Consider the following 26,103-nt stretch of genomic DNA (forward strand, 5'->3'; position numbering starts at 1 on the left):
TGGAAGTTTGGCCCCACACATTCAAGGTGGGTCTTGATTAGTTAACTGGAGTCCTTAAGAGAGCTCAGGGTGAGAGAGAGATCTCAGGGGCCAACACAGAACCATATGCTTGGAGACACAGACAGAAAGATATTTGGGGATGCTAACCTAAAAGGTGAATCCCAGAGTTTCCCTGGAGAAGCTAAGAGAGGATCCCCAGATACTAAGAGAGAAATGCCCCAGAAGAACAACCAAAGCTGCACAGGAGCTGAGAGAAAGAAGCTAACAGAGACAGAAGCCAGAGACAAATGGGAGAAAGCCATTTTGAAACCAGAACTTGGGAGCAAAGTACAAGCAGATATCACTGACGTGCCATCCCAGCTGATGGAGGTATTCCAGATGCCACTGGTCTTTCTTCAGTGAAGGTATCCTCTTATTGGTGCCTTAGTTTGGACACTTTTATGGCCTTAGAACTGTAAATCTGTAACCTAATAAATACCCTTTATAAAAGCCAATCCATTTCTAGTATTTTGCGTAACAGCAACTTAAGAAAATCAGAATGGGGGCAAGGCCCAGTGCAGGCCATTGCTGTTATGTAGAGAATGCAGACACCAGGGGCTCAAAACAGCAAGTTTCAGCCCAATTTCTGGCAGCATTTGTCCCAACCACACCCCCAGAAGGACCAGGCGCAGCTGAGATATAAAGACACAGTACAGCCTTAGACCTGTAGGGAGGAGTGGGCTGAAGAATGCCATCTGCTGGGCAGGACAAGAAAAGTACAGAATCAGCAGACTTCATAGAAAAGGTTGGTGTCCTGCTGGGTCTCTCCCCGGAGAACCTTGGTACTGATCTATACCCCCTTCATGAGTCCTGGACCTGTCTTAACTGTGAAAAACTGACTGGGGTAGATCATTTCCAAAGAGACCCTCATCCCCGAATTGGCCCTCCAGGTAAAAGTATCTAGAGAAGATGAAAGGATAGTTTAAAAACATACAGAGGCAGATGAAAAACAACCAGAACAGATCATCATTCCCAGAGGAGGAAGAAGAAAGAGAAAGCTTCTTTCTGGGAGCAAAATAATTGCACAAATAGGGAAATCTAAAAAATTATTCTATATATGCAGGGCAAGAATCAGACAAATAAGAACTGAAAAAATTATGATCAGTTAAACATGAGCAACTCTGGAGTTCTAGAATAAGTTGAGCCAAGTGTATCAAAGAAGCTATAGCACAAAGCCATTCAACAAGCAAACCCTAGGCAGGAGAGAGAAAATGACCACCAGAATAAACTAATCAGGAAAATCAGATGCCTAGACACCAGCCTAAAATCACAAGTCATACTGAGAAACATGAGGAGATGGCCCAGTCCAAGGAACAAACTGAAACTTCAGACAAGATACAGGACTGGAGATAACTAATTAAGGATGTTCAAACAAATTTTCTAAATCAATTTAATGAGATGAACACAAATGTGTCAAAAGAGATGAAGGATATAAGGACGATACTGGGTGAGCACAAAGAAGAACTCAGAAGAATGCAAAAAATAACAGGACTTATAGGAATGAAAGACACAGTAAAAGAGATTAAACTATGATGAGACTTAAAATAGCACTTTTGAAGAGGCAGAAGGAAGGATCAATGAACTATAGGAGAAGAGATCTGAAATCTTACACACAAAAGAACAGATAGGGAAATGAGTGGAAAAATTTCAGGAGCACCTCAGGAAATTGAATTGCAGCAAGAAGTACAAGAATAAACGTGTCATGGGTGTCCCAAAGGAGAAGAGAGGAGAAAAGGGGCAGAAAGAATATTTTAGGAAATAATAGCTGAAAATTTCCCAACTCTTATGAGAGACATCAATTTACACATTTAAGAAATACAATGTACTGCAAACAGAATAAATGCAAACCTATTTATTTATTCAGACCTACTCCAACACATTTGCTAATTAGATTTTCAAATGTTAATGACAGAGAGAATTCTGAAAGCAAGAGAAATTCGATCCATCACGTACAAGGGAAGCTTGATAAGACTATGTGCAAACTTCTCAGCGGAAACCATGGAGGTGAGAAGGCAGTGGTATGATATATTTAAGATACTGAAAGAGAAAAATTGCCAACAAAGAATTCTGTATCTGGCAAAACTGTCCTTCAAAAATGAGGGAGAGTTTAAAATAGTCATGGATAAACAGAAACTGACAATGTTCATTAAAAAGAGACCTGTTTTACAAGAAATACTAAAGGGAGTGCTACAGGCAGATAGGAAAATCCAGGAGAGAGAGGTTTGGAAGAGAGGGTAGAAATGAAGAATATCAGTAAGGGCAATCAAAATGATTAAAAGACATGAAAAATAAGTTATGACATATAAAATCCAAAGGATAAAATGGTTGAAAAAAGTACTGCCTTTACAGAAATAAAATTAAATGTCAATGGATTAAATTCCCCAATCAAAAGACATAGACTGGCGGAATGGATTAAAAAAGACATGATCTATCTATATGCTGTCAACAAGTGACTCACTTTAGACCCATGACACAAATAGGTTGAAAGTGAAAGGATGGGAAAAAAATAGTCCATACAAACAGCAACCGGGAAAGATCAGGGGTAGCTATACTAACATCAGACAAAACAGACTTTAAATGCAAAAGTTTTAAAAGGGCCAAAAAGGACACTATACATTAAGAAAAGGGGCAATCCACCAAGAAGAAACAAGAATCATAAATATTTATGAACCTAATCAGGGTGCCCTAAAATACATGAGGAAAACACTGGCAACACTGAAAGGACAAATAGACATCTCTAGAGTAATATGTGGAAACTTCAGTACACCAGTGCAGTTTGTTTTCCCTTTGTTCCACTTTTTGTTTTGGTTACACTTTTTTGTCTGAAGATTTATCCTTCCCTGCTGCCATTTTTTGCTTCATTTCCACTTTTGCAGGAGTAGGTTCAGCTGACAGCCTTGCTGACCTCTTCTTGGACTTCTTCCCCAACCTTTAGGCCAAGCTGAACTTCTGCTTGGGCATCTTAGTGGTGGAAGGGGAATGGGTCTGGGGCTGTGGGCCTTGTCATGCCTAAAGCTTTCAGGAAGCTGGGCTGCTGGCACTTTCATTTTTATTTCTTGCCTGATTTCTCTGGCTGGAACATCCACTACAACACTGAATAACACTGGTGGCAGTGGTCATCCATGTCTTGTTCTGGATCTTATGGGTAAAGATTTCAGTCTTTCACAATTGAATATGATATTAGTTGTGGGTTTTTCATAGGAGCTTTTTATCATGTTATGGATGTTTCCTTCTATTCCTAGTTTTCTGGGTTTTTCTTTAATGAAAAATGTGGATTTTGTCAAATGCATTTTCTGCATCAATTGAGATATTAGTCTGTTGTTTTTTTTTAACTTGGTTCTATTAATGTGCTGTATTACATTCATTGATTATGTTATGTTGAACCACCTTGCATATCTGGGATAAATCCCACATGATCATGGTATTTAATTCTTTTAATGTGCTCTTGGATTCAGTTTACTAATATTTCATTGATGTTTTTTGCATCAACATTCATGGAGGATATTGGTCTTAATTTTCTTTTCTTGTTTTATATTTATCTGGCTTTGGAATTAATATTATTCTGGCCTCAGAATGAGTTAGGAAATGTTCCTCCATCTTCAAATGTTTTTGAAGAGTTTGAGCAAGATTGGTGTTAATTCTTCTTGGAATATTTGATAAAATTCACCACAAAAGCTATCTTATCCTGGGCTTTACTTTATTGGGAGGATTTGATGACCAATTCAGTATCTTTACTTGTTATATGTCTGTTAAAGTCATCTATTTCTTCTTGAGTCAATAGTTAGTTTATATATTTCTAGGAATTTGTCCATTTCCTTTAGGCTAATCTAATTGGTTGATATGCAATTTTTCATCATATCCTCTTATAATCCTTTTTATTTCTGTTGTGACAGTACGAATGTACCATTTAATTTCAGATTTTATTTGTTTACATCCTCTCTCTTTTTTTCTATGTCAGTCTAGCTAAAGGTTTGTAAATTTCATTGATCCTTTAAAAGAACCAACTTTTCGTTTCATTGATCTATTGCTTTTTATTGTCTATGTCATTTATCTACACTCTAATGCATGTCATTTCCTTTTCTTCTCACTTTGGGTTTAGTTCTTTTTCTATTCACTTTTATTTTCCTCAAGATATTTCATAACTTCCCTTAAGATTTCTTCTTTGATCTTTTGGTAGTGTATGAGTGTGTTGTTTAATTTCCACATATTTGTGAGTTTTTCGATTCTGTTTTTGATTTCTAGCTTCATTCCACTGTTGTCAGAGAAGACGCGTTACGTGATTTCAATACTTTTTAATTTACTGAGATTTGTTTTGTGACTTAACATATGGTCTCTCCTGAAGAATGATCCATGTGCACAGTAGAAGAATGTATATTCTGCTGCTGTTTGGTGAAGTGTTCTATATATGCCTGCTAGGTATAATTTGTTTATAATATTGCTCAAGTCTTCTATTTCCTTACTGATCTTCTATCTTTATGTTCTAGCAATTATTCAAAGTGGTATACTGCAGTCTCCTGCTGGTAATATAGGACCCTCAATTTCTCCCTTCAAATTTGTCAATATTTGCTTCATGTATTTTTGGGCTATGCCATTAGGTGCATATACAATGATAATTGTTAGATCTTCTTGTTGAATTGACCCCTTTATCAGTATGTAATGTCCTTCTTTGTCCCTTGTAACAGTTTTTGACTTAAAGTCTATTTTATCTGATTTTGGTATAGTGCTCCCAGCTGCTTCTGCCTGCAGGAAAAGTTCTGGGAAGATGAGTCAGAGATGAGTGTCCTTGTCGAGGCGGCTACCTGGTAGAACGGCACCAACATACAGGCACCCCAGTTTGCACATGGAGATTACTCTGCTCCCTGTGGAACAGGGCCAGGTACACACAATATGGGCACACGTCAACTCCACACCATGCTGGGAGGAGATCAGAGAGGGACCAGCAAGGAGACCAGGAGCTTTTCCTAACTGTTTTTACACCATGTTTTCTTGTTTTAGAACACACCCAGCTACTGCAACCCTCTAACTGATTTCTGAGAAAGATAGTTCTGGAGTTTTTGCTAGTTGTTCAAAGATTCTGTGGATACGGGAACCCTGAAACATCACATGCCACTACCTTGATTGGCCCAAGGTCCTGAACATTGAATAATCACACACACACAAAATATTACACTGAAATGGGAAGAGCTGGGATACCCAATGGGACAAAGTGAGGCAACTCAGAGCTTGGCAGCAGCAGGAAGGGACTACCATTCCTAGGGTGGGAGAGACATAAGGAGGAAGTGGTGTTTCCTGAATCCAGAATATTTGTTATCAGGTTAGAAGTAGAATGAAGGAGGAGGCTACTGGCAAGAATCAGGACCAGAGAGCAGTTGTGACCTCTATTGGGGATGCCACTCAAAGTTGAGACAGGTGGAGGAGAAATTGTTTACTGATAGTAGGTGCTATTGAGCATACCCAGCCTGAAGCTATCTGGCTACAGACAGGGAAATATAGTTTGCAAAGCTCTTCCTTGAAGAAGAGAGCAGGGCAAGGGCAGCAAATGGATCTTAGAGCAAACAGGGAAATGACCAGCACAAGTAGGAGAAGTTGACTTGAAGGTGGGCATTACCTCTAGGGAGGGAGACACAAGAATGAGTTAGGCAGAGGTTCAAAGTTGTCTTCCACTGTGTCAGTAAGCATTTATTTCTTTTAGAATTAAAAAAAAAAAAATGACTGGAAACATAAGGCAAATGTTAGCATTTATTATTTTTGTAAGGTGGTTAACCAAATGCTCTATTTCAGAATAAGACTTTAGAATATAAAAAGGCAAAGCAATTCTCCAGACTAACGGCAATAGAAAACATTCTCCTTCTGATTCTGTTGCATTTAACATTCCCACTCCCAGGGATACTCTACAATGTTAAAATGAACAGCAGCTCCTTAGTGCATCTTACAGGCCCTGCTACCACTGGAATTGTCTCTTTAGGTATAATGGCATATTAAAGGCAGCCTGGGAGGGAGCGTGAGAAAGGGAAAGAAGGATGACAGGGAAGGAGGGAAGGTGCCAGGGGAAGACATCTGAGGAGAAGGATGACAAATCAGCATGAGCTCTCCCAGAGCCTTTCACTCTATGGCCCTGCCACCCACTACTTGGGTGGTCTTAAAAAGTTTCCTGCCCCCACCCCTACCCCCACCCCCATGTCTCTGTTTCTTCTTCTGTAAAATGTGAATAATAAGAGAACCTACATGAAGGGGGCTGTTGCAAGGAGTCAATGAGTTAGCACATATAAAAGGCACATCAAATGGTCTTGGCAATATAGTAAACTCTCAGTAAATATTGTTATTCTTTACACTTTTTAATCGTATTCTCAGTGGTAGCAGAGTTCCCAGTATTTAATAAACATATGATCAAATAAGTAAAAGACAATTCTATTTGCTTTTCAGAGTCTAATCTCCCAATAATTAGCTGTTCCTGGTAGAACATTCTGGTTTGGATATAATACTAGATTCAGACATATACAGACACATTCAGTATGATTTCAGAAAAGCCTAGAGGGAGGTACACATCAGTAAAGTGAAGAGAGAGAATCCACTGGATAATCTCATCTGGAGATTCAGCTTCAATATTCTGCATTGTAGGGAAAATCCTCCAAATGAGAGAGTCTGCAGAGAAAACAAGTGTAAAAATGAATATGCTCCGCAAAGAAAAAATTGGTTTAAATGGTGTTCTTATCTGGTATATTTCATGGTCTTCATGTTCTCTTAGTTTCCTCCCCCAATATTCTCTGAGAACACAGGAAGGGACCCACATCCAGACCTTCCCTCAAACTGATGTGAGGACTGTGCTAGGAAGGAGGGCAGGCAAGCAGTGACCAGCGTTCCAAAAAATACTCGCAAAAAATAGCTAATAATAAGCCTGGTGCCAAGGACTATGCTAAGTGATTTAAAACTGTTGTTTTGATTATTTCTCCCAACACTACAAGGTGGGGAATAATAATAGAACTGAACATTTGGAGCTGCTGTGAGTATTAAATGACATAATAATACATAAAAGTGTTTAGAATTCTCGGACCATGCTAAGATAACACTCAATAGATGTTAGCTGTAACTAGGTCCATCATCCCTTTTGTAGACAAAGAAGCCAACTCAGAAATTTGAGATATTTACAAAAGGTCACACAGCTAATAAATTAAGCAGTAGAGCTAGGATCTGAAGCCAGGTAAACTTACCCCTGAGTCCACCCTTTCTATTGACTCCATTGGGAATCATCCTCAGAGGAGGAGACACAGGGTAGATGGGAAGGGTCATATTTTATGATCACCATTATTTTCATGCTAAATGGCTACTACTTTGTTGACCTCCACTACAAACAAGCAATTGTCAGAAGGGGAGAGGCTGCCATAAGATATGGGGAGTGGGCAGCATGGATATGGGATACCATGACATGAGAGCAATGCTTGAGATATTCAAACACTTTTTAAAAATTGAGAAGCCATGTTTGGCTTTAAAAACAGTGGAAGAAACTCAAATAGTCCTTGAACTGGGGACCTGACAGCCACAAAGGCCATAAGCCATCTTTCCAAAGACAAATATCTTTGATATATTTAATCATTTGAAACCAGATCCATCATGAATGAGCTAGAAAATATTGATGGAAAAGAGATAATTGAGAATGATTTCATAGCAAGAATGAATTCTTCACAGATTCTTAAAAGGCAATCAATTAAGAATTAAACCTACAGCTAACAAAGTCTATTCTAGGAAGGCATTGTCTAAGTTTACTATTCTTTGGAAACTAATTCTCCTAGAAATCTTTTTAGACAATATTGTGGGTTAATTACCATGCATATGCTATTGACCCCCCAATTTTTATCTGTAGCCCAGATATTTTTCCTAACTTCACACTTATATATCCAACTGCCTTTCTGACATCTTCACTTATTTGTCTAACAGGCGTCACAAACATGTCCCAAATCAATCCTGATTTCCTCTCCCAAATGGTAATCCATTTTTGTGTTGCTCAGGAAAAACAAAGACAAACTTGTAGCCATCTTTGACTCCTCTCTTTCTCTTGCATTCAGTTTGTCAGAAAATTGGCCTTACTTTTCAAATATATCCAGAATCTGATCATTCTTCATCTCCTCCACCCCCTTTACCAAGTCTAATTAACAATCATCTCTTCCCTAGATTATTGCAATAGTCTATTTGTAGTTTCTCAACACAAAAGTCAAAGGCTCTTTTAGAACATGGGTCAGGTCATGCCACTCCTCTGCTCAAATTCCTCAAATGGCTTCTCAGGTCACTCAGACCTAAAATCCAAGCCCTTTCTGTGGTCTACACGACTCTGGACCCTTCTCTCTGACCTCACCTCTTGCTCCTCTTCCCCTCACTCACTCTGTTCCAGCCTCACTCACCTCCTTGCCTTTTCTTGAATGCTCCCCCTGATGTCTACATGGGTCCCTCCCTCACTTTCTTCCAGTTTCTGTTCAAATGTCGAATTATCAGCCTAGCATCCCCAACCCACCATATATAAAGTATCAATCCTACAACCATCAACAATTTCCTATCCCCTTGATTGTACTTCATTTTTCTGTGTAGTGTTTATTACCATCTGATGTGTATCTTTTGAATTTCTGACCTCCCTTGCTAGAATGTAAGCCCGTGGAGGCAGGAACTTATACAGTGTGAAATCCCAAGCACCTAGAGAGTTCCTGGCACATAATAGATGCTCAACAAGTACTTACGGAATGATTGACTGCTTCTGCCTCCTACCTAGTGCCATGACCTCTCCAAAAATCCTGGCTCTAAATCCAGAAGTCAGAGGCAATATGGTCATATCTTTCCTCATAATGATTCTCTCCCAGGTATCCCAATTTAATGTTCAAAACTGCCAAAAAACATAATATTTGAAGACCAAAGTAGTCCCAACTGTCTTCCAGTCCTTCCAGCTAATCTCCTACCAGTTAAGAAAAAAATGCTGACCATCCTCCTAGTTGCTTTCACCCAGGGCCACTTACCCTTCCAGGAAACAGGCCCTCCAGTTTCTGTTTAAGCTGAGTATTGTCGCCATCTCCTCATTACTCAGTTGAAAGTCAAAGACCTGGAAAGGTAAGAGTTTTAAAACATCCTCAGCAAGCCAATTTCTGGTGTGCTGTAATTGTTTAATATTGTCATCTATTCTAGCAGGAAGTGAGCTCACATTCACAGCACACAATTTCCCCATATGTCCACTGCAATTAGCTCTAAATTATATCCTATTTAAAAGACTGCAGCAATTATGGGGTTTTCTGTTCAAAAGGTAGGGAGACCAGGACTCTAGGCATTAAACAGCAGGTGTTTGCAGTGTCTGTGCTCTTTGATGGACATACAGATCCTTCCAGAGTTAAGGTTCATCAAGTGTGCTCCATTCTCCCATACCCTGCCTGAGAGATGACTGGGTCAAAGGGAAGGATGAGGGTATCTCACAGACAATGCAGAGATGGGATGAAAAGCCTGGTGAGGGGATTCTCCCCATTCTCCTCCTCCTCTGGGAAAACCAAGGCCCACCAGACACAATCTTACCTGAAAGTTCTCTGCAATGCGTTGGGGTGTCACAGACTTGGGGATCACAGCCACATTCCTCTGGATATGGAACCGGATCAGAACCTGTGCATAATGTAATGTCATGTTTCCACCTTTTCATGAGGTCCCCTACCTCCACTGAAAGGAAAAATATAACATTTCTCTGCAGCTCACTGACCCTTTAGTTACAATGGCTAATACTAAATGAACACTTCATAACTATGACATACTTTCAGTCACCTGTGTGACCATCTCCCTTAATCCTCCCCGAAACCCTATGAAGTAGATACTCTGATTTTCCTTATTTAATAAATAAGGAAAGTGGTTTGGGCCAGGGTTTAAGGTCACAAGGCGAATAAGTGGTAGAGCTGGGATGTGATCCAGATCTCCCTGGCTCCAAAAAGCCACGTTCTTGCCCCTGTTAGACAGATGTATCCCTGTGGCAGTGATAGCCACTGTACTTCCAGGAGGTTCAAACATGGCATTCAAAGGAAGGCCTTATTGGGCTTCATCTCCTCTTTTCTTCTCCTTAAAGAATACCACGCAAGGAATGAAACTCAAGGCTTTAGGCTGCTTGGAGAAAAAACAACAATAAATTTGTACCTGGGCTGTGGTTTTCTTGTGCTTTGCTGCAATCTCCTTAATCTTGGCATCCTTCAGGAGTGAAGGGTACCCCGGCTTGGCCCTAGAGGCAGAAACATGGCTGGTGTGAATAATGACCACGGTGACTTCATATAGAGGAACATCCCTAAGGATGGTCCCAAAGTATCTGGGAGAAAGGGCAAGAGGGCCTGAAAGCTTTGTTCCTTTCCATTGATTCTACCCACGAGCTCTGAATCCTGGCCTTTTGAAAAGCCTTGTCTAACTCTGAGTGGTTGAACCTGAGTATTCCCAGGAAGTCAGAGATGTTGCTATGAAAAAAAAAAAAAACTCCCATGTAGTACACTGTAACCTCATTTAGGTGTCCAAACATTTTGTCCTAAACACATGTTTATTTCCAGTGGCTTATAGTCTCATACCAACATTAATAAAGTATTAAAAAATTTTAAGAACATCAAGGGAAAGATCCCTCAGAACCCTCACCAAGGTCTATCTGGGGAACCCAGGGGGCTGTAGGCAGTGACAGTGATGCCCTTGGAGTGGCAGTACTGGATCAGCTTCTCCTGCGTGAGGTAGGGGTGACACTCGATCTGCAAAAGCAAACAATCCCCATCACTAGTGAGCTTAGCATGCTTTTTGAATTTTCTCATAGGGAGCTCTATACACACACACACACACACACACACACACACACACACACACACACCACACAACCAGGCAAGGAAAGGCCAGACACAGCCAACTGCAAAGCAGGATCTGAAACCTGTCTCACAACTCTCTAGGATATCTTCACCCTGAGATGAGACTCAGTACATAACATTGACCTTGCCTCTGAATGTTTAAGGAGTAACAGGATAAGATTAACTTTCCTCTTTTATTGAACAGAATTTACCTGGTTAGTCACTGGTTTATGTTTCAGTCCAGGTTTGTTCAAGAGCCTTTCAATTTGGAAGTGGTTGAAGTTGGAGATCCCAATGGCTTTCACCAGCCCCTCGTCCACCAGCTCTTCCATGACCTGTCATAGAATACAATGCCTGTCAGAAAGTACAAAAGGACTACAAGCACCCTGGCTTGCATAATCATATCTTGGCAGGAAGAGCTGGGAAAAATTTGCTGCATAAGAATGGGCTGAAGCAATAAAAGGAAATTTCAATTCAACCCGACAGTGCCTATCCACAGTTTGTGCCAACCCTACTGCCCTTGCCCAGCCCAAATGTAACTAGGAATAAAACTTGAAGGTTTTGTGCTTTTGCCTCTCCTCACCTAAATGTGGTGACATGGGTCAGCCTGGGAAGAGTGTAAAACGTAAGAAGCATCATTTGTCTGGGTTCCGGGTCGCTCTCTCCCATGCCGCACAATTTACTTTGCAATCATATCAGGGCTACTGGGTATAGTCATGTAGATTGTGCCTGGGGAGGGCATCTAGCCAAGGGGTTCTGTGGGGCTGCAATCTGGTCCAATGCCCCACTTAGCATGCCATGCTCCCTTAGTGCAGAAACTGAAGACTCGAGGAAGGGTGACCGTTCATAATTTTTTTTTTTTTTTTTTTTTTTTTTGCTTTTAAGGGCATTTTTTCTAAAGAAAAATTTTACCCAAAGACACCATATATGTTAACAACAACCCCAATTCAACATGTATTAATTATTCATTTGTTACAACTCCAGATCCCACCAAGAATTGTAGATATAACAGTGTACAGCATGCTTCCTTCTTTCAATAACTGCCCTGTTCAATTAAACTTCCAGGATTCCCTTCTGTAAAACAGGATTCCCTTCTGTAAAACAGTTAGCCATGACTCTGTAAAACAGTTAGCCATGAGGCTTCTGTAAACAGTTAGCCATGTAACAGTTAGTTCTGTAAACAGTTAGTTCTGTAAACAGTTAGTTCTGTAAACAGCCATGACTCTGTAAAACAGTTAGCCATGAGGCTTCCCTTCTGTAAAACAGTTAGCCATGAGGCTGCCTCATACAGTTTGGCATTGGCACAGCACTGAGAGTCAGTGGGGTCAGGGAAAAGAGAGATTAATGCAGGCTGCCTTGTCAGGGAAATCTGCATGGATGGAGTCTGAATAGGGTTTCAAGAAACAATTTGGAGTAAAGAAAAGGAAAACAAGAGCAGCTGGGGGATGGAAGCTGGAACAAAGGTAGGGACATGCATGAGGTGTCCAGTGGATCTCAAACTTGGTTGTACTTTGGAACCAGCTGAGGACTTTATAAAATACTGCTGTCTGGATTCCACCTCCAGGGTCTCTTACTGAAGTGGTCCAGGATGTGGCCCAGATATTGGGATTCTTAGAACTCCCCAGGCAATTTTTAAGTACAGCCAAAGTTAAGAACTACTAGGGTAGGGCAAAAACAATAATGCAGGAAATAATCACTGAAAATGTCCCATCTCTTACGAAACACATAAAATTGCAGATCCAAGAAGTGCAGTGTACCCCAAAGAGAACAGATCCAAATACACCTACTCCAAGACACTTAATAACCAGATTAGCTAACATCAAAGACAAGGAGAGAATTCTGAAATCAGCAAGAGAAAAGCGATCCATCACAAACAAGGGAACCTTGATAAGATTATGTGCAGATTTCTCAGTAGAAACCATGGAGGTGAGAAGGCAGTGGCATGATATATTTAAGATACTGAAAGAGAAAAACTGCCAACCAAGAATTCTATATCTGGCAAAAGTGTCCTTCAAAAATGAGAGAGTGTTTAAAATATTTTCAGACAAACAGACACTAAGAGAGTTTGTAAACAAGAAACCTGCTTTACAAGAAGTAGTAAAGGTAGCACTACAGACACATAGGAGAAGACAGAGACAGAGAGGTTTGGAGAAGAGTGTAGAAATGAAGACTACCAGTAAGAGTAGAGAGAGAGACATCATAAAAATAAGATATGACATATAAAATCCAAAAGTCAAAATGGTAGACAGTAGACATTTACATTGAAGGAAATTAGCCAGAAACAAAAGGACTCAACTTATATGAACTAACACTGATGAGCGAAATTTGAGAATTCAAGTTGAGAACACAGTTGCAATAGAAAGAGATTAGAGATTGGGCATTTGATGCTGAAGGAGTACATAAGGGTAAACAGAACTGATTGTATAGATCCAGAAATGGATAGCATAATACTATGTGATGGTAACACAATATTCTAAGTACTCAGAACAAAGATGAGCATGAGTACGGTTGAAAGAGGAAGGTTAGGAGCATATATGACACCAGAAGGAAAGACAGAAGATAAAGACTGGGATTGTATAACTTAGTGAAACCTAGAGTGGTCAAGGATGGTGATTAAATGTACAAATACAAGAAAGTTTTTAAAAGAGGGAGAACAAATGAATGTTAACATTGCAAGGTGTTGAAAATTGGATGGTACAAGGGAAAAAATACAATCGATGTAAACTAGAGTCTTCAGTTGATGGTAACATTGTAAGACGCTTCCATTAATTGTAACAAAAGCAATATACCAAAACTAAATGTCTATAAGAGAGGGATATAAGGGAGTGATATGGGACTTCTGGTGGTGGTGATGTTGTCTGACCTTTTCATTGTATTTTACTTTATTTTTATTTTTCTTCTATCTTTTATATTTTTATTCTTCATTTTTTTCCTGCTTTTCTTCTTTCTTTGTGGAGGAAATGGGAAGTTCCTCAAATAGATTGTGGAGTGAATGCATAACTATGTGACTATACCGGGAATTCTTGATTGTCTACTTAAGATGGATTGTACGGTGTGTGAATAAAACTGTTTAAAAAATAAACAGAGGGACACAAGTGCTAGAGAAAATGTGGAGAGAGGGATGTACCTATTCACTGTTGGTAGGGAAGTAGAATGGAGCAGCCCATCTAGAGGGCAGTGTGGTGGGTCCACAGGAAGCTAGCTATGGGGTTGCCATATGGTCCTGCAACCCTGTTATTGGGTATATACTTGGAAGAACTGAGAGCAGGGACATGAATGGACATTGCACACTGGTGTTTATGGGGCCAGTGTTCATGATTCGCAATGGATGGAGGTGACCTACGATACATTGACCAATAAATGGAATGGCGAACTTTGGTGTATACATTCAATAGAATATTGAGCAGCCGCAAGAAGGAATGAAGTTGTGAGGTATGCATCTCTAGGTGACTGGACCTTGAGGACAGTATGTTAAGTTAAATAAGCCATAATCAAAAAGATAAACATTATAATGCCTCACTAATATGGACTAACTATAATGTGCAAACTCTATGAGAATTGAATCTGAGAGCATAGGTTATCAGGGGAAGGCTTATGGTAAAGTTTCCTAGATTGTAAGCTCTTACAGCAGTCAAATCTATTCATGAGTTGTAATGTATTTCTAAATTCTGAGATGATGAGCTGTTTGTGTATAACCTGGTCAGTCCCTGGAACTTTGGGTATCTGTGTGACACCTGAGACTTGGAGCCAGAGTCTGGCAGCTATGAATTTGCTGTATGGCAGGATTACCCCATACAGCAAATGTTAAAAAAGCTGAACAAGAGATCAGACTTTACTTAGAGATATGAATGATATGGACTTGGTTAGGACTAAGGTAAACCAGACTAAAGGGAAAAGGATGATATTGACTGTGTTTTACAACTTTAACATTTACATGAGACCAAAGGAATTGATGTTTACTCGGTGGAAAAGCTATATTTTCTGTAGCATGCTATATAATTTAACTTGTATGTTCAGTTTATTCAAACACCATAATTATGTGGAATCTTGAAAAGGGGTGAGATCTGGGTGGCTTGTATAGGTTAGCATGAAGCCCCGATACATCCCAGAGTAATTTGGGCAGAGAATAAAAACGTATTTGCAAAGCCCCCTTGAGGGACTGCCAATTTAATAGGCTGAGTCCACAATCAGGGGGCTTTCCCCTCTGAGGCTAGTTGCTGCAAGGGAGAGGCTAAGCCCACTTATAATTGTGCCTAGGACCCTGCCCAGAAACCCTCTTTGTTGCTCAGATGTGGCCCCCTCTCTTACTAAGCCCATTTGGCAGGTGAACTCACTTCCCCCACTCCTCCCCCCGCACGTGGGAGGTGACTCTCATGGGTGTGAATCCCCTGGCAATGCAGGAAATGACTCTCAGAGATGAGCCTGGACCCAGCACTGTGGGATTGAGAGGATCTTCTTGACCAAAAGGGGAAAGAGAGATGAAACAAAATAAGGTTCCAGTGGCTGACAGATTTCAAATGGAGTCGAGAGGTCACTCTGGAGGGTATTCTTATGCACTATATAGATCTCACCTTTTAGTCTTCAGTGTGTTGGAATGGCTAGAGGGAAATACCTGAAGCTGTCAAACTGCAACCCAGTGACCTTGATTCTTGAAGATGACTGTATAACTATGTAGCTTGCACAGTGTGACAGTGTACTTGTGAAAACCTTGTGGCTCACACTCCCTTTATCCAGCCTATGGACAGATGAGTGGAAAAATGGGGACAAGAATTAGATGAAGAACAGGGTAGGATGGAGGGGATGGAAAGGGTTAAGAGTTCTTTTTTGCTTTTATTTTTATTTTGGAATAAGGAAAAGTTTCAAAAATTGATTCTGGTGATGAACACACAACTGTATGATGGTGCTGTGAATGATTGTACAATGTGAATGACTGTAGGGTATATGAATATATCTCAGTTAAACTGTATTAAAAAAAGTAAATGAGCAATGAGAGGAGGAGGGGAATGGGATGTTTTGGATGTTCCTTTTTATTTTAATTTTTATTTTATTTTTTTAGAGTAATGAAAATGTTCAAAGTTTGATTGTGGTGATGAAAACACAACTGTATGATGATACTGTGAAACACTGATTGTACACTTTGAATGATTGTATGTTATGTGATTATATCTCAATAAAATTGCAAAAAAAAAAAAAGTCCCCTGAGGGATTGGGGAAAAATTGGAAATATCAAACTTCCCCACCTAGGGAATTCCTGATATTCTCACAAGCATTGGGGACTACCAACTGTAGTAGGCCAAGCCCTCTATCTTGGGGCTTGCCCTTACGAAGCGTCTTACTGCAAAGGAGAGGCTAAGCCTAAGAGTCACCCCCAGAGAACTTTCATTGCTCAGATGTGGCCTCTCTCTCTAAGCCAACTCGGCAGGTAAACTCACTGCCCTCCCCTCTACTTGGGACATGACTCCCAGGGGTGTAAATCTCCCTGACAATGTGGGACATGACTCCTGGGGATGAGCCTGGACCCAGCATGGTGGAATTGGGAAAGCCTTCTTGACCAAAAGGGGGAAGAGAAATGAAACAAAGTTTCAGTGGCTAAGAGATTTCAAGTGGAGTTGAGAGGTCATTCTGGACGTTATGCTTATGCATTTTATAGATATCTCTTTTTAGTTATTAGTGTATTAGAATAGCTAGAAGGAAATACCTGAAACTGTTGAACTGCAGTCCAGTATCCTTGATTCTTGAAGACAATTGTATAACTACATATCTTATACAGTGTGACTGTGTGATTGTGAAAACATTATGGCTTACACTCCCTTTATCCAGTGTATGCACAGATGAGTAGAAAAATGGGGACAAAAAGTAAATAAATAATAGGGGGGGAAGGTATCTGAGATGTTTTGGTTGTTCTTTCGTACCTTTACTTTTATTCTTATTTTCAATTTTATTTCTTGGAGTAATGAAAATGTTCAAAAAATTGATTGTGTTAATGAATGCACAACTATATGATGATAGTGTGAACAACTGATTGTACACTTTGGATGATTGTATGGTATAAAAATATATCTCAACAAAATTGCATTTTAAAAAAATCAATTAAAAAAAAAAAAACCAACCAACCACCAGGGTAGATAATGAATGTTTTGGCAGTGGGTAAAAAATTTAGAATTGATGCAATCACAAGGACCCTGAAATTCCTGAGTTGGACAATGAGATAATATAAAGGGTTTTATGACTTCACAGTTTTTTCCTTCTCTGCTTCAAAATAGTCACAAGGTTTCTATTAGACTAGTTGGGGCCCACATAAATGTACACTGCTGACAAGCCCAGTCCTGCCTATTTCATCTCAGACCTTCTGTCCTTGACCATCAATATTCTCTCCTGCATTTATAATATTTTATTTGACTCTCATTCTCCAATTAATTCAGGGACAGAGCCCTGAGGAAATCAGGGTGCTTTTTTGCAGAGAACAATAACATAAGTGTCATATTTAATACCATCATAAAAGCAAGGGCAAAAATCTTTTGGAACAAACATTGGAGATATGCTAGTCCCCACTTCTTGCAAAGAAAGAACTACGATATTTAAAAGGTCATATTTCATCGAGAAAATATAAATGATAGAAGCCCTCACCAAATTTAATGCAAAGGGTGAGGCTGCTGAAATCTTAGGCTTTGTTGTGGTTCTTGCCACCATTTTCCACTTACAAAAATTAGACACTCATTGACTTGAGTCTATGCTATAAACTACCATAATGCTCACGAAACCATCAAACCTGAAGGGTTTGCATAATTAGAAGCTACTTGTGTCAGGAAAATAAGTGTTGCTTTTTTCCCACATTTAGGTAACAAAATTCAAGTTTTCTTTCTATGGCCATAATTTTGTCAACAGCAAAGACAAAGCCATATCTTTTCTTATAGATTCAGGATTAATAAATTTATTTTAGTGAGTATATCAAACAAGTATTTAATATTATGAGCCTAGTAATGGCTCAAATGGTCATTAGGTCAAAAAAGAATATAAAAATATCTTAAGAACAAAACAAAACAAATAAACCATGCTTCAACTTGTAATTTGAACCCTCTGCCTAGGACTTCCCTTGGCTCTGTAAAAGCTCACATCTTACACAGATATTTTGTCACATTTTATTACAGATTTAGGTTTAATTATCTGAGGAAAGTAGCAGATACAGATGACAAACTGATGTATTCATGAAATTTTCCCAGGAGCATTTGACTTACTCTGTAGTCTCTTGCTCATGGGTTATATTTTAAATAATTTATTATTTTGTTTGGCTTTTGATTACATAAATCATTCCTTTTCTCATATTGTTAATTTTGACTGGCAGAACATAACTAAAAATCCAATGGTAATGCTGAAGATGGCTCTTTATTATGACTGCTGCTTTTGTTTCATTTTTCTTTTTATATAGAATCCAGAGAGCTTCAGGATGGTCTTTAAATACCACTATAAAAATCCATATAGATTTCTCCTTACATCATTTCAATAGCCTTTCTGTTGCTAGAAGGCAAATTTAATGATTTGCTTGCCAAAGATAATGCCCTTCATATATTCCCCTTATCTAACTTTATCACTACCGGATAATGGCTTTCTCCTTCATTACCCTTTCTCTCAGTTATCACATCAATTTTCATATCTAAATTTCTCTTCTGCTAGGTGTTATAGTTCAAAGCAGCGGGTATGCTGTGAACTGCTTATAGATATCTACTTTTGAACAAACATTCCGTAGAACAGTTACGTTTAATTGAATTATACCAATTATACCTCTTCTGAAAGGTTAGCCTTAATACATTTTTGAGCTGTAAACCACAATACCAAATCACTGCTGCATCTGACTTCCTTAACCCCATCAGAAAGCTGACAAATAACACAAGTAAGAATTTTTTGGATTACTATTAATTTTCATCTTCCTAATTCTCTTCTTTCATTTGCAAGAGGATACAATGGTTTATGAAAAAATTACTGGAGTAAAAAAATTCATTTTATAATTCAATTTTGAATATGAATTTTGTGAGACAGGTCATTATTTGATCTAAGAGGGGGAAACTCCTGTCCCTGGAAGTTTAATGTGTGTCCACTGGGGGCCATGCCCTGCTCTAAGAGCTTTAGAATTTGGATCTGGAAGTCAGATAGACCTGGGTCCAATCCCAGTTCTGCCCACACTTGCTGCATGACCCGACAAGTCACCAACCTCTCCCAGTCTCAAATTATTCACTTAAATGGACAGAGTAATTCCACCTGCCTACTCCCATAATAGTGATTACCTGAGGTTTATGACTAAAGTTCCTGCAGTCAGTAAGTATTAGCTATCTAAATCATTACCCACGATAAAAGAATTAGTATTTATTATAAGATGTGCTTTTCTTTTTTTTAAGATGAGGAAACCGTGGCTTTGGGCTGCTACTTACCTTTCCCCAGGTTCCTCCGCTAATTTACTGTGCAAATCCAGGTCAAAACCTCTGTTCTGAAAGCCTCTCCACTGGACTGAGAAGAGCCTGTGTATTCCCCAGATTTGGGTACATTATATTTCCATTCTCATTTGGGGACTTAGGCTTAGCTTTTGGAAACATAAATATTGTCAGACAGAACAAAGCCTAAGGTAATTTGGAAGGAATTAAGAGTACTAGAGCTTGATGGTGATGAAATTGAACAGCACAAGGTATGTGAGCTCTTTCACATCAGTATGGAAACCCCTGGGTTACTGGAGGAAAGTTTTCACCCCTAGCACATGTAGAAGAAGCTGGAACCTACCTCCCAGGCATCCAAGAATGTCGTTTTACTGGTGAGAATATTGCCTTTATCATCTTTAGGGAACCAGTCCTTCCCAGGCTGCAAATGAAAACAAAAATAGCTTAAATTGGAATCTACATTTAGAAACCTAAATTCTGTAAAATAAGGTGCCAGGGTCCTGCCTCATGCGAAACATTCACATCTGCATAGTTGTTTTTCGAGCTCTGGAGTACAAATTTTAAGAATGTGAGTTTAAATAAAATTTCTAAATCAGTCTCCTGTAGGATATAAAGCATTATATTTTATAAACCACTGTATTAATTTTAATTCCAAAAGCCACCATTGTCACTAGAGACAGTAACCTCATATACCCATATCCCACATACACCTGGAGGAAAACTTAAATTTCAGGACAACTTGATAAAGTTTAGAACCTTGGAGTGTGGTTTTCTGAGAAAGATATTGCTACGCTTTTTCCTGCAGCCTCAGGAACCTGGCGTGAGAGATGGCAGCAGTCCTCACCTTAGCTGCTTTCTGAGGAGAGAGTAGAGCATTCCTGTCCCCTCCTGCCTTCCAGAAGCAGGGAGGAGTGGAGCCCCAGGCAATGAGCAGGGTTGCTTCAAAGAGGATTAGCTTGAACACACTTGGGTTTATCTCAGATGCTATACCTGAGGTGTGCCTTTGTTAACAAGAGGGTAGATCCCTGAGATAGTGTTAAGTATTTTTCCCAAGAGTTCTCCAAGGAGGGGAGTTCTTGTCATGGAATCTGGACAAAAGCAACATGGCAGCTGCAGCTTTCCTGGGCTGCCAGAAATCAAGATTTCTCAAAGACATACCTGAGAGGAAACCCAGGCCCTTGATCATCTAAGCAGCTACAGGTGGCCTCGGCCTCCCTTCCAGGCCAGTCCCTCCCTGCCCCATCATCTCCTCCTGGAGCCCTGCACTTCACAGTTGGGAAATGCAAGACCTCCTGCTTCTGTGCAGCCACAGCCCTGGCACACTGGTATTCTCTGGCATCTGCTTAAGCTAGACACTGGGATGGCGAGTACCACAAACCTGTAATCCCTGCGGAAAGTGAATAAGATAGATGTCCAGATAGTCCAGTTTCAGGTCCTTGAGGGTCTTCTGGAAGGCTTCCCTCACAAGGGGTCTCTCAAAGAAGGTGCACCATAACTGCCAAGAAGGCAATGATGAGATATTAGGAAAAAAGTATGCATTCTCCTTGCTATTGATTTACAACCTGGTCTAACATGGGGACAGGCTATATATAAAAATGGTTGTCATAATTCAGGTATGCAAGGCACCCAGGGCTCAGCAAGTCATTCATATTTCCTAAGTGTTGAAGGCAATTTATTTTCTTAGCTATCCTAGCACTTGACCTGTCTCTTAAATAATTTAGCATATTGGCCACTGATTCAATATTTGTTTACCCATGGTAGTCCCCTCCTAGGATATAGGCTCTCTGAGGGCAACAATGAGTCTAACATTTAAATTTCAAGCATTTTTAGATCATTGGGTGCAAATGATCATCTTTTTGCAATCCTGTGTCTCCCAGCCTATCAGGCTGCAAATGATAACTTTACACAGTTTATACACACTCACCTTTTACTATAGTGAAATAAAATAAAATAAACATATGATTAAAAAAAAAAAGTGCTCCCAGAGTTTTCCGAAACTCCCTGATTGAAAATCTTGGGGCCATAGCCATTGAGACTGCATTGCTGAAAAGTAGGCTTCGGGAGTAATTCCTAATTGCTCCCTTAGCCTTGCACATCCATCAGGTAGATTTAGTCCCATTGACAGGGAAAAAGGAGGCTATGGGCATTGGTCTGCTCAGTGGAGATCATCCCCAGTATGGGAAAATCAACTCAAAGAAGGGGGGTCAGCAGCAGCATCTCTGCACAGCAGTGCTGGTCTGCAGTGTGGTTTTGTTTGTATCCAGGTGTGCTGTAAAGGCAGAGACTGAGAGGGTTGGGAGAAACAACTTGTGCACTGGTATGAAAGGCTGACAGAATTCTTGCTGCTGACCAAATCCACATACGTCAGCCTGCCCTGATGTTAGGTCCTCCTGCAAAATGAGTCGCATGTACCTTGCTAACGATGAAGAGGTCCTCCCGCTTAACAACCTTCTCTTGGATCTTCTCCTGGATGGCTTCCCCAACCTCGTTCTCATTCCTGTAGACATAGGCACAGTCGATGTGGCGATATCCTATGTCAATCGCTGCCTTCACAGCCTCTTTGACTTTGCCTGGAGGAGACTGAAAGGAAATAAGGAAAGGTCATAATAAACTCTTATCCCCAGACCACCTCCAACAGGTCTGCTACATGGCCCAGCCTCTCCAAACCAAGGCCTCACTGGGGACCCAGTTTTCAGGGGACATTGGGAAGAAAACACACTGAGGGTAACATTGCAAAAGAGAAGGGAGGAAAGTGGAGAAGTTGTATGATTATAGCCTCATATCCTATCCAAACTAAGAGTCCAACTTGGATTCCTTCTAATCCAACATAACCCTCCTGCCTAGAAATGTCTCCAGGTGTGTGAGAATGACAGATGGCTCCTACTGCAACCCTTTCTAATGATCAGGTTGGTAAGTGACTCTGAGATAACCCAGAGGAACTTTCAGAAATGTTCTCCAAACAGCGATAAGGGTATGGAAAATGGTCAGGACAGCATAAATCCAGGATCCATCATTTACTTAGTGTCTCTGAACCTTGTCCATGAGATGGGAACACTAGTCCCTGCCTCAGGAGGTTGTTGTATTTAAGGCAACAGTGACCCTACTGAAACTATGGTGCTATAACTCCTAACATTTTTGGAAATTTCCTATATAACTACTTGTTAAATCATACTTCGAAAAGTATTATCTTTTTTGTTTATATGTTATACTTCACAATAAGGGAATAACCGAAACTGTGGAGCACTAACCCATGGCATTCTTTGAGATTTGCTCTCTAGCTACTTGTTGAATTGCGCTTGGAAGTTTCTTGTTTCTATGTATATATGTTATATTCTACAATAAAAAATTTGATTAAAAAAAGCAACAGTGAATGCAAAGTTTTTAGCACAGAGCATGACACATAGTAATGGTCAGTTTCAGAAAAGGGAGAAACAGCAAATCTTGTAAGAAAAAAAAGTGGAAAAAAAAAAAGGAAACAGCATCAGAAATACCACATTTTCCTCTAACCTCCCCTTGCCACGCAATTAAAAATAAGAAAAAGCATAGTATTGATCTTTCACAAAATCTCTTAACTTCTTTTACTGTGAAATAACACACATCTGAAAAGTACACCAAACAAAGAAGCCTAGCTGTACCACGTGAAAATATGGACATTTACTGGCAACTCAGATGCACACCTGGGTTCACTCCAAAACCCCGCACTGGTATGTACATATTCTTTTAAGATTCTAACATCTCCAAATCTTGAACATGGTTCCCTTCAGAATCCTCACCTCCAATTTTGAAAGTCCAAAAATGATTTTCTAATATATTTATATGCGATGGCCTCATAAGTGGAGATCTGATAGCAATTATTTGCCACATTTGTATCCAGGTCCAAGCTCTGATTAGAGGCAAAACAGCCCTGTTCACGCAAGAGAGGCTGTGACTGAAGGAGACTGAAATCAACCTGCTCACCCAGATTGACCAAGAATGCATCAAGAGAATGAGCCAATGCTGGGATAAAGAGGGAATTTACCCTCTAACCTAGGAGAGAAGATTGGAAAGACCATATGCAAAGAAGGAGAGATCCAGAGAAGAAAGAATCAACGGAGACTAGCCATAGGGGACAAAAGAAAGAATGAATCAGAAAATTCCTCCTGGTAGCAAGTTCAGGTGATTCTATCATTGGCTGAAACGGAAAAGGTCGACTCTGAAGATAATGGAAAAACATTCTCAACTTCTCTGAAAGAGACTCACGGACCTGCTGCACTGAGATAAGGGAAGAACCAGCTGACACTAGCACAGGCAAGGCGGAACCCTGGGCTCCTGACTCCCATTTCAGGCTCTTTCCTCTTGCTGGGACCGTCCTCCTGGAAGCAGGACTTCTGGGACTTCACCGTGCGTGGAAATCACCTGCAGGATCTTGTTAAAGTGCTGATTCTGATCCAGTAGGCCTGGCTTTGGGTCTGAGAGTCTGCATTTCTATCAGACTTCCCAGCTGATACTGAAGCTGTTGGTCCAAGGACCACACTGTCAGTAGCAAGGGGTGGCAGGACTTTCTGAGCTTCTTCTTCCTTCCCCTCCTCTGAGCCACCCATTCAGTGGTGAACTTAAGACTGTGGATAATATTGAACCCCTTTAAATGTCTTAGAGCCAGGGAGTATTTAAGGAAACCGAACTCCACCTGGCTGCAGCAGCCTCCTCCAGGCTCCAGGGCTAAATCCTCAGCTCCCCCAAACCCTCAGGACATCAGGGCTTTCCAACCTGACCAATGGGAGGATAAAATGACTCCTTGAAAGAAGCAAGTATCCAAATACTGGCAAATTTACCTTCCAGGTGCCGAGTCCCACGATGGGCATCTTGGCTTTGGTACTGAGTTCCACGAAGGTGGCCATGGTTGGTGCAGAAACAGTTCTGAGCGAGCTGAGAGATGGCCTTGTGCCCTGTTAACAAAATCTGGCGCTGACATCAGAGGGAGGAGCTGGAGGCTGGGGGCAGGCCTTGGTTTCCTTGCGGACTCATGTTTAATGTTCATGAAACTTAAACATGCAACCTCAGAGAAAGTTCTCCCTGGTCGAATTGCAGGGATTGCTTTAGGAGAGTGATACTTTGGGGATGTATCGATTGTTGTTTTCCTTTGCTAGTTTAAGATATGGAAAATTAAACTATGTATGTATTTTAATTTGTATCTAATTGCTGTACAATTACACCCCCCACCCCACCCCCACCCCGGGAATGGAAATTACCTGCTAACCACATAAACAGTTCTTTGTGTATTTATTTACCTAGGATTTTTGACTTAGATCAATGTGTTTTATAAGGAAATTTTCAGATTATTGTGACTTCTGGTAAAAAAAATAACTTTCATCATAAAGATTACAAATATTCATTGTAGAAAATTTGTAAAATGTAAGAGGTTATAAATAATGAAATATAAATCACCTGTATTCCCACTCTCACGATCCCATTGCCAGTGGGATGTTTTCTCACAGCTTTTCATCTGTGTATATATATTATTTATATACTGTTTTGTATATAGCCTAAAAATATACAGTTTATGCTATGATTTTTAAACTTAACCCAACAAAACAAACTTTTCTACTCATTTGTGAAAACTCTTCTTACAATTGTTTTCATACTCAGCATCATTTTTCTGCTTGAAAAAATTCTGTTTTAAGGTTATAATTTAGTCTACCATATCCCCTATTCTTATAGGTGGCTTCCAGTCAATTGCTATTATAAATAAATAATATTTCAAGGAACATCATTGTGAGGAAAGCCTGGACACATTTTGGCTAACTACCTTAGGCTCTGTCCCCGGAAGTGCGATTATGTGGACAAAAGGAAATCTATTTTACTTTATCACGTAAGATGTGGACCAAAATAGAATTTTTCACCAAATAGCAAATTTTATCAGCACCGTTTATAGCATAATACATCCTTGCCCCACTGTTTGTGATGTTTCAGTAATCATTTATAAAGTCTATATAACTTTCATTTTTAATATTATCAAAGTAATATATGCTTTTTGTAAAAAAAAAGAAAGAAAGAAAATTTGTAGAGAATACAGGAAAGTTTACATAAGAAAATAATCATCCATTTTCTCACATTTAGAGATGATTATTGTTAACATCGAAGGGCACAACTTTCCAGGCTTTTTAAAAAATGTCTCTATATAGGGATTGCAATTGTAGTTGAAGTTTGTGTGAAACTGGTTGATTAGTCAGTAGTTTTTACAAAGTCGGGATGTTTCTACACACACTATGTTGTAACCCTTCTTTTCTTATCCAGACCTTTTGTTAAATCTTTGCATACTGTTGGAGAACACAGTTGTAATGGATGTAATATATTGATTTCATTAATGTCTTTACCATAATTTATTTATTCAGTTTTCTATTATTCTCAATTTTCTATTATAAATGTAGGCAGGTTTTTCAGTCTAAGCCCGATTTAGATCAGAACATATCTACATATGTATGATTAATGGGTGAGTGGCTGAGCAACCAGAAGTTTTGACTTGCAAACTCATCACTCAGAGAGAGGGGGACCAGGCAGGACAAACTTGCCACAGAAAGGACTGTCTGAGAGTAGCAGAGCATGCTCTTTGCCACTTGAGTTTGCCTTCCAGTCTAAGCATTGACAGTAAATTTCCTAAAACTTGAAAGGACAGGCTACCCAGATCTTGGCACTTGACTAATTTTGAACATAGAAGAGGTCTCCTTGTCTACTTTCTTTCAGTCCTACATAATCTGGCCCCTGGTTACCTCTCAGACCTCATCTCCCACTTCACTCTCCCCTCCCCATCTGCTCTAGATACTCTATTCCATGCCTTCCCACAA

The 26,103-nt window shown here is 39.9% G+C and overlaps 1 protein-coding gene across 1 annotated transcript; it reads right to left on the reverse strand.

Annotated features, from left to right (window-relative positions):
- Positions 1-6,335: 6,335 nt before the first annotated feature.
- Positions 6,336-24,181, reverse strand: LOC119534085 (aldo-keto reductase family 1 member B10-like). Its single transcript, XM_037836127.1, has 10 exons — positions 24,094-24,181; positions 21,695-21,862; positions 20,661-20,777; positions 19,626-19,703; positions 11,072-11,194; positions 10,663-10,769; positions 10,183-10,264; positions 9,580-9,663; positions 9,036-9,118; positions 6,336-6,681 (listed from the first exon to the last, which is right to left on the reverse strand). Exons 1-10 carry the CDS (start codon positions 24,157-24,159, stop codon positions 6,639-6,641), a joined length of 951 nt encoding a protein of 316 aa, XP_037692055.1. The 5' UTR covers positions 24,160-24,181; the 3' UTR covers positions 6,336-6,638.
- Between the last annotated feature and the right edge of the window lie 1,922 nt (positions 24,182-26,103).

The sequence above is a fragment of the Choloepus didactylus genome, chromosome 5, assembly GCF_015220235.1.
Source record: "Choloepus didactylus isolate mChoDid1 chromosome 5, mChoDid1.pri, whole genome shotgun sequence".
NCBI lineage: Eukaryota > Metazoa > Chordata > Mammalia > Pilosa > Megalonychidae > Choloepus > Choloepus didactylus.

Bases quoted from the DNA above. Each gene is read 5' to 3' on its own strand.
- LOC119534085 (XM_037836127.1), bottom strand. From the start codon at position 24,159: ATGGCCACCTTCGTGGAACTCAGTACCAAAGCCAAGATGCCCATCGTG. The intron at 9,664-10,182 runs GTACAAATTTAT...CATTATGCACAG, and splicing joins ACAAGAAAACCACAGCCCAG to GTTCTGATCCGGTTCCATAT. The intron at 6,682-9,035 runs GTAAGTGGCCCT...TTTTCTCTGCAG, and splicing joins AGGGCCTGTTTCCTGGAAGG to ACTCTCTCATTTGGAGGATT.